Source organism: Varroa jacobsoni, unplaced genomic scaffold (assembly GCF_002532875.2).
Source record: "Varroa jacobsoni isolate VJ856 unplaced genomic scaffold, vjacob_1.0 scaffold_867, whole genome shotgun sequence".
NCBI classification, from domain to species: Eukaryota; Metazoa; Arthropoda; class Arachnida; order Mesostigmata; family Varroidae; genus Varroa; species Varroa jacobsoni.
The window spans coordinates 18,165-29,680 of NW_019213769.1; the positions used below are offsets into that span (position 1 = coordinate 18,165).

The following is an 11,516-nucleotide window of genomic DNA, read 5'->3' on the forward strand; positions in this document are numbered from 1 at the left end:
GGGGAGCCAGCATCATTGCGCGCCAAAATTCGAACACGTGTCAAACACCTAGTCGAAACGGACGAGTTAAAAAGGAAGTGCTGTCACGAGAAGATCGACGCAAACCACATTTTAAGTGCGTGTAAAAATAGACGACAATTTGAAAAAAAAAACACTTTCACATGCAGAATCCTCAGTTGATAGTCTCTAGCTTCAAACTGTTTCGTTCTTTGCGAATGGTTGTTGATCGAAAACTGTAAAATTCAAACGCTGTGTTCGCTGTACTGCACTTGACAACTGCATTGCATTGATGAATTGAAAAAATATACATAGCGGACTGAAATGTAGCAAAAGGGGAAAACAGATTTGCATTACCATATGATATACAAGGACAAACTCAACCAGCTTAGGTAAATAAAACTAAACTTTTGTTTTTATTAATTTAATTGACTGATATTTCCAAGCTCATCTAGGAATGTTAATACTGATTATGAATGTCCCCATAAATCCTTAGAAAGCCCACAGCCTATCTTTGTGAATAATGGCACTATGCAGTAGTAATTTTTCTTCAATAATGGATTATTTTCTTTATCAACGTATATCTTACTAGAAACCTTGCTGGATATACATGTTTTTAAATATAGCGAGAAAACTTTTCAAACTCAATTCTTAATCAGTAATTTATGACGGTGTTTTTATTCAAGGAGAAACAGCCGGTTTACACGACCGTTAGGATGTGCAACAAATGCTTTCATAGACAAAAAGTATCAAGATAGGCAGCAGCAGCAACAATTAATATTAAGTAAAGCTTGAGGTAAGTTGTAGATGTTGAATAAATGAATTTGGAAAGCATGCATCTAGTGAAAAGTATCCCAGGATTAAATTTGCCTGAATTATCTTAATATACAGGTGTAATTTATTCAGAAGTTTCTAAATCCCGAACTAAATGTTCGAAGTTATAAAAATCTTTGCAATGCAAAGAAAAGAATAAAGGGATACTAATTTAGTGCTATGACACTAACATTTATGTTAGTACCCTATCCTGGCGCGTTTTCATCAGTGTAATTCTCTAGTAAGTAAGAGCTAGCCGCGAAAACTTCATCAACTGTGTTCTTCAACTGCGAAGCTGAATGAAAATACCCGAAAATAATACATCGCAAGAAAAGAAAAACACATCGAAGGCCTTCGCTAAATTTTTCTCATAATTAATATCCCGGTTATACAAAATCGGACATTCACAACTTGTTTTGCTTAGTTTAGTATCATGGCAATTTTAATTGAATTTTTTTCAAGCAAGAAATTTAATTGAATACATAATACACCCTACATAATCAACACACACAGAGACAATAACCGGTCTGTATATGCTTTGTTCGCTTCAGCGTATTATGAGTAGTTTATTTACTGCATATGCGTCATGAAATCGGTTATTGTATCTCTGAGAGATCATGATGATTATTAATTACCATAATCTAACAGTGATTCGGTAAGGAGAACCCACTGAAGGATATTGAAGGATGAGTTCAGTCGGTTCGACTTAGTACGCCTTTAAATTTTTTATATTTACCTCATTCATACAAAAGCTGTCTGTTCTACCATAAGAAGACAATTTATCTGAATTAATTGTACAATTATATACACTCTGCGATGACAATTTCTTCACTCATTTCTTTTACGTACACACGCTACTATGCTGTATACTTAGCTCAGTGAGATCCGGGGGAAGAGTTTGATCGAAACTTCAACAAATAGTTAGGCCTTCTTATGAAAAGGCCGTCCGATCTATTAATCGTCACTGCCTTTTCAAGTGTGATACATTAATTCAAATCTTACATTTAATCTCTTAAGGACATTAATTAATGTCCTGTAAGATTTGAGAAACTTCTCGCTATATTTAAATATTATATAGTAATTATTTAGGAGACTAGTACGAATTAAATTATTCTATGAGCTCAAAAGATATTTTTCAGAATTCTTCCAAATTGATAACGTGATACATGACGGGGTGTCGAGACTTCCCTATTTAATATTCGATCGGCCGCTATCTTAAACACAATACTATCGTTTTGACACGATCAAACACAAATGATCACTCTGGCATTCGCTTTCGAGCGTTCCTTTCACTGTGAGTTTCAGTTGAAAACATAAGCTAACGTTTAAAATGTTTCTTCAAGTAAAATTATTTTCTTAAATTATTTACACTAGATATTAGGGTTCTTAGGACTGTAATCTTTTCCAGCGCGTCACCCCAATGACAGAGCCTCCTGCACTTAGATATTTCTGCGCACTCGCATCTCACCCATCTTGAACCGAAGTAGTAAAGTGTATCCAGTAGCAAACATTAATGATGACATATTGGCAAGTGCCTTTAAAGGATACTAAGAAAAAATAGAACAATTTTACTTGTGGGCGATTTAATGCGAATAAGTGCGTCGAATGCTATGTCTTTGTGTCATCCGCGATACCGCAGCGGCAACAAAGAAAGAAAATTAAAGTATCAGTTTTTCTTTTTTATAAAGCTGTAAAATTTAGTTCGCAAGGCAAAGCGTCGTGAGTCAGAAATTAGTTAATATTATAAGATAATATATGTGGATGTGAGTTACTAGCTAATATAGCGTACATTAAACAGGATTTTGTCGAAATGATTACAAAATAGACAACCTTTTTTCGATTAATTTCATAATCATCCCAATTTCAGCGAAAAGAAAACATAGTTCAACAGACGTTCTGACACGCATTTTTACACAGCTTTATTTGTTCCAGAACAAATAGCGCTCACGTGTATATTTTTATTATCTATTGTCTGGAAAGAGATTTTTTTGGTATATACGTCTGGTTTAGACGTGACAGTCCGTACCTGCGGAATCGACCATGGCAGGTTCCAAATACATTGTACCACAGGCTGTCTTGCAGTCCATACCAACAAATAATAGAAATGTTTTTATCGATTTAATTTTTATGTAATAGTCCACGAAGCTCTGGTTTGATCCAACGAAGCAACATTGATTGATGATGTTGTGGAATAATGACGTAAATGCATAAAAAAATCAAGTACCGAAAACTATACGTCTAGGGCTCAAGAAGCGGCAATAGCATCCAAATAAAGACAGAAATTAATACGGGTGGAAAATGATGGCTTGCTCATTAACTTATTGCCTGATGGATAGGTAAAGTTTGTCTTTGATTTTCTGCTTCTCCGGATTCAAGCGCTTAAGAATTTGGGCAATTAGGTTGACCAACTGATCTGAGGTGAGGCCAGTTTTCTTTGATTTGAACTTCTGCAGAAGCTCCGTTGTGGTCATCGGCTTTCGCATGAGATACCTTTAATTAAAACAGACCATACAGATCATGTTAAAATGCTCGGCAGTATAGTTTCTAGTATCAGCTTCTCGTTGCAAGTATAGCTTATAGTTCCATTTTGTTTAGGTAGTTCTTTTTACAATCAGTACTCCATGACTGCAGGAATCAGTTGATCATAAAAAAAGAAAAAGTGTTGAACTTCATCATTGTTTAGATCAACTAATCAGGCTGTAATGGAAATCACCTGACCTGGCATTACGATACTGTTGATAATAGTGAATGCATTGTTCTGTGCAATATATACCTTCGCACGGCCTCTTCGTTAATTCCTTCGACCTGCGCCAGCGGAGTGTTGTCAACCCCTCCACGAGACCCTGAGGGGCCTACAGTAGCAACCGTTGAACTGTTGTTGCTGCTGCTACTGCTGCCACCGTTATTAAGGTTGATTCCGAGGTTCAGTTCGATTTTTGGCTTCTTCGTTGCTTGCTCCAACCCGGCACTAAAAGAGAATTTACAGATAACAACATGCATAAAACAACAAGTTAAGGATCAGGTGTGCGGATATGAGATAGCCAAGGGTTTTTAGTACATGTCAAGGTATCCGAATTATTTGTTTTTAATATTTAATTTTTACACTGGGTCATCTTTATAGAAGCTGCAGTTGAATAATATTGAAGCTTCTCGTACAATGATATCGTTCACTACAGCGATTTCACTGAAAGTAGTCGAATATTAGTAAAGAATATACCCCGTCAAAGCCATTTATTGAATCAAAAAAGAGCCGGATCTAAAGGCTAGTTTCGAACTGTTTTCCCCTCGCATAATATGTGATATTTCATTGTTAAAATTATAAGGCTTGGTAGCATTTGATTCTACTAGATGAACCTGTCCTTGTCGCAAATTTTATGAGATTATAAACGCTTAATATGAAGTAAGTAGAGATGATTTTTCATGAAAAGCCTTAAGTACCATGACCAGTACTGCGTTAGCACTGCATCAGAATAATACAATGTATCTGTCCCAAAATATGAACTCAAGACATATGTCTCAGGATTTGGTAGGCATCAACATTGGACTGAAGAGAGGGTTAGATCATTTATTAGCGGTACTTTTCTGCCAAATGGTATATTAGTAAGCAGAGACGTTGCAGTTGCAATATCACAAGAACATCCACGAAACCGACGTTTCCGTATTACATTCCAATGGAGGTTAATAATCAGTTCTTATACTCTGTTTGAAATAGATGCAAATTGCGTGTTTGCATGAGGTAAACTCGTAACCAGTCTACTAATAGCACGTGATCAATTTTAAGGCAGAAAGCCTCAAAAACAAGGAACATACCTTGGTAAATGTGACTGCTGAGTCCCATGCTGCGACGGTCCTTGCGTAGATGTACCCTGTCCTTCCTTTGTAGGTGTTTCTTCTTTCTTGCGCTTGATAGATCCCCCGGGAGCTTTCACTTTTTTCAAAATCCCGTTTGTTCCGTTAATGACATCTTTAGTAGGCGTTCCTGAACGCGAGCCTCCGTCTTTGCGTTTTCCCTGTAATAATGCATTGAAAATAAGACTAGATAACGTTTTCCCTACGTCATTATTCAGTGACGAACGCAAGTTGCGCGGACCAATTTTCCTGGTGCCCTGGTAAGAGGAAATACCTCACGTGACTCACCTATTTGTAAGTCTAGTCTTGACATTTTTGTAGTTGTAGATGCAACGATTTCATGCTCTGATATGAAAATCCAGATGCAATACGGCTCAAAGAATGGGCCTGCTTAAACCACTATGTGATTTAGGCTAATGCTCATGTGCAAATCTAAGGCATGTCTACTGAGAAAAGCATCTGATCCCATATATATACGTATGAGTTGTGTAATGCGATCGATGTTTAGCTGGCAAGTTCAGGCTCAAGGTACCCGCGTTTCGTTCTTTGTCAAGTTGATCGCCCTTCGCCTTAATTACATTCTCATATGCTCCAATGAACCCCGACCGTGGCAGTCTATAAAGCAGAAAGTAAACAATTTAAATGTTTTATTCCTAACCTGCATAAAAACAGCGCTGCTTCCTAGTAACCGTGAGTCGTCAAGATCCGAATCGGAATTTTCTGACGAGCTTTCGTCCGAACTTTTACCACCTCCAGCCGAATTTTTATTGGCTCCACGGTCACTACCACCCTTGCCTCCGGAATCTTTGTCCCCGCCTGAACTTTTTTTGCCATCTTTTCCTTTTCCATCACCAGTCTTGTCACCGTCTTCTTCTATGTGCACGAAATAACAACCGCAAAGAAATTGAAAAGTTTATTTATGTCATTCAGAAACTATAGTGTGTCTACGCATCAATACTATCAATATTTACAATATTACTATTTCTTTAAATGCTAAATTTTTCATTCATAAAGTTACATGAAGCATAACAGTATTTTACATTTACAGATGTATAGGAAACATTCATTTTTGTTATTCTGCGGCGTCAACTGTTACCATGAATGGCACAGCATGTCTTTTATCTCTGTCCCCTTACGAACCATTTTTATTTTCGTCGTCTTCGTCCTTTTTGTTCTCATCATCTTCATCGTCGTCTTCATCAGAGAGTACTAACTGTCGAAGAGCATCTTCGTCTTCCACTCCTTAAAATACATAGTACACACAAATGAAAATGACAAAAAATTGAAAGTAAATGTTCCCTAAGGTTCGATTGAAATATATATTCGCACAGCTTTAGCTAGTGCTTTTAGTAGTCCAAATTGCCAATGGGAAAAATTCGGTCGGGAGTTCAATAACTTTCACCTAATAAAACACGCAATATTTCACTCAATTTCTTGCCACAAATCAATTTATCATATATTTTTAATGACCTTTTTTTATTTGTGAATCAATTTATGAATTCATTCCCGCCAGAAATGGTTATGTCTAGTATTGAAGGATTCTTCCAGTTAGGTTTTGATGCTCTTTTCACTGTCAGAGATACAGTTCCAGTTTCGACCATTAGTGATTGAAAAGTGTGGTGATCCGTAGCTGCGAGGTTGTACAAATTTTATGGGTGGAGAAAATCCCGTACTCGAACCCGTACACGCGCCTTTGACAATCCCTGCCATGTGCGAATTCGCGTGCCAATGGAAACGATCATTTTGCTTCATACATTGGGTCTTTTCTATGGGGTAGCCTTGTTCACCCAACTGAACCAAATGCAGATGTTTGTTAACGATCTTGTTCATCCCAAATATTTCCCAGATTTTTAGATCCTTTCAGTTGCACCGAACGCAAATCACTGTCTTCTTGGCAAGGAGCTCAGACATAACTCTGGATTGAAAGCATCTGAACTATGTTCTCTACTTTCTGTTTTATGCCAATAAGGAGATACCACATTTCGTCACAGATGATGATGATGATTGTGGGTAGAACCTTGTCGTCGTGGCTGTTATATGGTGATAGGGAGATGTTGAGAGACAAGAAAGAGCCGTATTTCTTCGTGGCGTTCACTTGGTCTATGGAGTATCCAGACACCTAATTTTTGAGTAAACCCCATAGGCTGAGAATGCTTGTCGATAGTCACATGACTACGGTTTATTTTTTCGCCTAACTAATTGACGAAATGTTTGCCGACCGTCTTCCTTTAAAAGTGCCTTCAATCGATCCTCATAGACCTCAGACGGCCAATCTAAGTGGTACGCTTATTTCAGTTCCGAGAAGCAATTTTTGAGGTGTCGTCTTAGTTATGGGGCCGTAGTTTTACATGGCATAAATCTGTCGTGCCACTACGACAACACTTTGACCTCAGGGAAAGGTTAAATAAAGTAGGCGCCGGAACAGTACTTGTATATTCACCCAGAGCCTCCATCTTGGAATCTATAATTCGACATAAACTTCCGTTTATGCCACAGTGAAATTAAAGCGGAGTCACAAAGGGCAGAAAGCGTTTTCGACCATATATATAGAAGTAAATCAGCAGTGAATAGATTAAATGGAAAAGAGACATTGAAAATAAATATAAGGAGCCCTTATGTTCCAGCCTGGTAATTAATTAAACGCCCGAATTAAACGACAGCAGTGTGGCATGAATAAAATGTATACACGAGTTCCTGTAAGTTCCTGCTGAAGGTTTTTCACCTTTCAGTTGTTTGTTGACTTTCTCATCTTCGGGTTCATCTCCGGATGACTCACTTCCCGAAGTCATGTAGCTCACTTCTCTACCGTCGAAATCTCCTTCATCGGACTCTTCCTGAGCGGACGAATCGCTTTCTTGAGATTTTTTGTCCTGAAAAAAAAAATTGAGGCGTAAGCACAACACTAATATAACAAGAACTGTTCCTTATATAATGAAAGGAGATTTGAGTCCATTGTAAAGCGCTAATTTCGAAAACTTCATAACATCTCCTGTATAATCACGACCATACAATATTTGGTTACATACCTTCTTTTTCTGGTCTTTTCGTTTTTTCTTTTTTTTAGCAGCTTCTTCTTCTGCATTGTCGCCACCGGACTCAGCGCCGGAGAAGTCAGAGTCACCATGCCAGTCGTCCATGTCCGTCAGTTTGAGGCTCTCGCGACTCTTCTGTAAAAAGTTATTTTTATAATACGCTACAAAACCGATTAATATAGCAGTAACTTACATCTCAGTCATTGTCATACCTTTATGCGCAGTCAGATACAGAACCGTCAAATTCTCCTCGTATGAACGATCTACAACATGTTTATATGTATACCCTTATTTCGTAGTATTGTGTCGATAATAAAAAACCATGCGCACAGATATTTCGCCGACACGTTCTTTTAAAAGAATTGGTGAAACGTGTGAGTAATAATTATATCATTGTAACTTCTGACTTCTGAACTCTCACCGCGAGAATCCTTACTATAACCTAGTAGTATGTAATTTTCACATAGTAGGCATTTAGAGAATGTTTCTACCTAGGCAGAAGATCATGAAATTACATCGGAGTTCTACTTTCTATCTGCTCGAGTGATATAAATGATCGCGATCATTCACGGATTAAACCAAGATGTGAGAAATACGTAGTTTTGTATTTATGTGTAACCACAATGCCTGAGTAATGTCACTAAGAAACCCAGAAAAATGTTACTTAATTCTACAATCAAATGAAGAGTCATCTTCACGATGGTTACCTTGGAAGAAGATCCTGGTTCCTTGGTAGAGGCCCCGTCCTTATCTTCCTCGAAGGTTGTTCCTTGCGCTTCAGCCAATCGCTTTTTGACCATGATAGCGAAATGGTTGATGATTTTGTCTCTCTGGCTATACGCGTCCTCGGCCTCTTCGGCAGTCAAAGCCTATACACGAAATAACAGAATCAGGACAAATTGGTTTACTCAGGATACGGTAATGACTAGCGCTTTCACATACAATTTTGTACAGTAGTTTTGGACCAAGATAACAGGGTATCAAAATAACTAATTTATGTATTGGTCTATTTTGCCTTTGTGGTAAGCTTGTGGCCAAGCTGAAGTTAAGATACAGTACAGTCTGGTTTCCCTTGTAGCAAGAAGAACCTCTTTTCAATATTAATTTTTAACCAACCTTTAAATGAGCTAGAACTAATCGATCTCGACAAAGATGGCTATGTAAAATGACTACTATTATATGTATATGTGATATGTAAAAATATCCCACTAATTGCAGCCAGTTGTATTTAATATCAACCAGTTACTGGTTACTACCAAAATGTAATCTTCTCACAGGTCACTCATTATATCTCAAGCGACGGAACCGCTTAAAATGTTGCAAAACTTGGATGCAAATAGACCAAATATTTTCTAGAATATTTTTATACTAAAAATCTATTACATTTTGTTACATCAAAGAGAATATTTTACCTTGTATCGCTGTATAGGAGTGAAATTGTACCATTCATCTACTGGGTATGCTTCGAAAACGCCATCGGGTGCTTTAGAAAAGACGTAGTACGACGCGTTTTCCATTACTCCACCTTCACGGATCCCTTTAAATTTCTTCCCTAAACGTAGGAATTAATGACCAATTCTTAATGAATTTCTTCTTGCACTACAGTGATTTATATGAAAACCATAATTTTGAAAATAATTCAATTTTCGCCGCCTAATGAACGATTGATCTACCTCCTTAGTTCGTAGTTTCGATAAATAGCATCATTGAACCAAAACTGACCATTTACATTCCTTCTAAAAGCCTGCATGTCATTTACAAATGATAATTTTTGCAATGTGGTATCTGGGATGTGTAGTGATACCCGAATCTTCATTTATTACCTTGCTTTCCGCCAACCCGAAGGTGCCATGGCTGGTCATCTGGATTGTATTTTTTGCGAACTATTCCGAATTTCTTGCGCCTAGCTTCATCCTATAACGTGACAAGCAGACACGTGCAACACATAAAGGATAGCTCTAATTATGTTTCGACCCTTAAGAAACACCAACTTAAACAAAAAACTGCAACATAATGCGTATTTGTATTACATATGATGTTGCGAAAACACTTCCTTCACAATAATTTTTTACGCGGATGTTTAAAAACACGAGTTAAAGTCTAAACGCCATTTTAAAGCACGACTAACTACGACGTCCTGATTAAAGGTAATGAAAGGATTAGGAGCTTGATTATTTTATAGTTAGTCAAGTTTAAGTGAAGTCTGCTTTGTATTTGAGTATGGAAATCGACACTATGTTCTAAACAACTGATATATAAAAAATGTGTGAGATAAGTTTTGTGTTGGCGGAGCTATTTCCTTACTTTTAGTTCACGCCCATATTCAGAGCCTGCTCCATATTTGGGGAGTTCATCCGACTCCGTGCGATATTCTTTAAGATTGTTTTCGCGCTCCATGCGGACTTGGCTCCATTCTGCAACAGAAAAATCGATAGATTTACTCCTATCGTATACGATGAATGGGGAAGTAGGCTGCAAATATCCTATTGGTTGCATTAGGCTGTATTATTATTTGCTATGATACAAACCTTGAAACAAGCCCTCAGTGGCTTTACAAATGCTAAAAGCTAAGAAACAATGTATGGATAAAGCAGCAGACTCCACATGAAATAACATAGGCTGTATCATATATTTATTGTTCGGATCTGCAAATGTAGAATAATATATGAGAATTTTGTTATATTTGCTTGGCAACATACAATGTTATGCACATAGAAAAAACTCTTCAATTCATGCAAAACAGACGGGCGTCGTCTAAGTGGTAAATCAAGGTTCTTTTAAAAAAGTTTCAAATCTTCTTTTTCAGAAACTTGACTGTATACAGTTGCATATTATACAAAAACCCACACATGAGGATATGGCGTGACCAAAAAAAACATTTAAAATTATGAAAGAATTCGATCACAGATTTCTTTATTGACTCCTTATTGAATACAGCAACTGTTTCATGACACTTTATTATTTAAATGTTACGTAAATGTGTTAAGTATTTAAATGTTTACTCCAAAAATTTCAATATAGATAACAAATTATTGTTACTTTAAATATTTGCAATGTATTTCCGTCTGGCTGCGATACGAAGGATAAATTGCAATGTTAAAACTGAAAGGAACGTACTTGTATGGACGCGCCTTAAGCCAGTAAATTAAAAACACTTCTTTTTTAATGTAATGTTCCAAGGAATGTTGTCGACTGGATATCTGATTGTTGATAAGAAAAATTACTCGAACGATTTCCTTTTTAATGATTAACAAATACTGCCCATTGGTAAGAACACTTTCTAGACAAACGCTTGCTAATTTTTTGCCGACCTAGTAACCAAGCCTGAGGTAAGACAGACTCAAGGTGGCATAATATGATCTTGCTACTGAAGCTTTTAGAACCGCATTGTATTAATTTTAAGACACAGAGAAGTTACTACCCCACCATGCGAAGCCTCTTACCCAATGGGGTTTGGTTCCGACTCTGCATGAAGCGCATAACATGATGTCTCCGTTTGGTGGCTTTCGGAATTCTAACTATGAACTCCTGGGAGCTCACTACTGCGGGTTTTGGCGGACCATTAAGTGGGCCTACCGGGCGAGACATTTCACACAATATTCTTTCTATTTTTCTGATAACCACCCCAAATTTTTCAGCGAACCGAACAACACGTAAGGTAAAACATGTCACGAAAAGTGTTTCCTATATTTAGGAAACTATCCGATTTTCGAACGCAGTGATAAGCCGCCACTGTAGCTTCTGTCTGATAGAAGATTCCCACTCAATGATGCCGTTGCTCGTAGCACACAGGAAAGGATCTGAACATAATGTTTTGAAAGTGCG

General features: G+C 37.4%; 1 protein-coding gene and 1 long non-coding RNA gene across 3 annotated transcripts; one reads left to right on the forward strand and one right to left on the reverse strand.

The window, feature by feature from the left end:
* Positions 1–121: 121 nt before the first annotated feature.
* On the forward strand, positions 122–8,026 carry LOC111264494 (uncharacterized). The gene is made up of 3 exons (XR_002682907.2): positions 122–389; positions 684–793; positions 7,724–8,026. It is a non-coding gene; the product is annotated as an uncharacterized LOC111264494 (long non-coding RNA).
* On the reverse strand, positions 2,701–11,508 carry LOC111264491 (general transcription factor IIF subunit 1). 2 transcript variants are annotated; one of them, XM_022840454.2, is made up of 12 exons: positions 11,135–11,508; positions 9,996–10,105; positions 9,515–9,605; positions 9,104–9,243; positions 8,399–8,560; positions 7,686–7,826; positions 7,382–7,529; positions 5,800–5,901; positions 5,318–5,529; positions 4,621–4,820; positions 3,584–3,778; positions 2,701–3,300 (listed from the first exon to the last, which is right to left on the reverse strand). In XM_022840454.2, the coding sequence occupies exons 1-12, from the start codon at positions 11,277–11,279 to the stop codon at positions 3,129–3,131; spliced, it is 1,818 nt and encodes a 605-aa protein (XP_022696189.1). In that variant the 5' UTR covers positions 11,280–11,508; the 3' UTR covers positions 2,701–3,128. The 2 variants fall into 2 exon arrangements, with proteins under 2 accessions (XP_022696189.1, XP_022696188.1); XM_022840453.2 differs by having other exon boundaries at positions 5,318–5,532; positions 11,135–11,506.
* Positions 11,509–11,516: the final 8 nt, after the last annotated feature.

Excerpts from the sequence above, each read along its gene's own strand:
- LOC111264491 (XM_022840453.2), bottom strand. The coding sequence starts at position 11,279 with ATGTCTCGCCCGGTAGGCCCACTTAATGGTCCGCCAAAACCCGCAGTA. Across the intron at positions 7,530-7,685 it reads GAAAAGACCAGAAAAAGAAG|GACAAAAAATCTCAAGAAAG; the intron begins GTATGTAACCAA and ends TTTTTTTTTCAG. Across the intron at positions 3,779-4,620 it reads CAGCAGTCACATTTACCAAG|TGCCGGGTTGGAGCAAGCAA; the intron begins GTATGTTCCTTG and ends ATTCTCTTTTAG.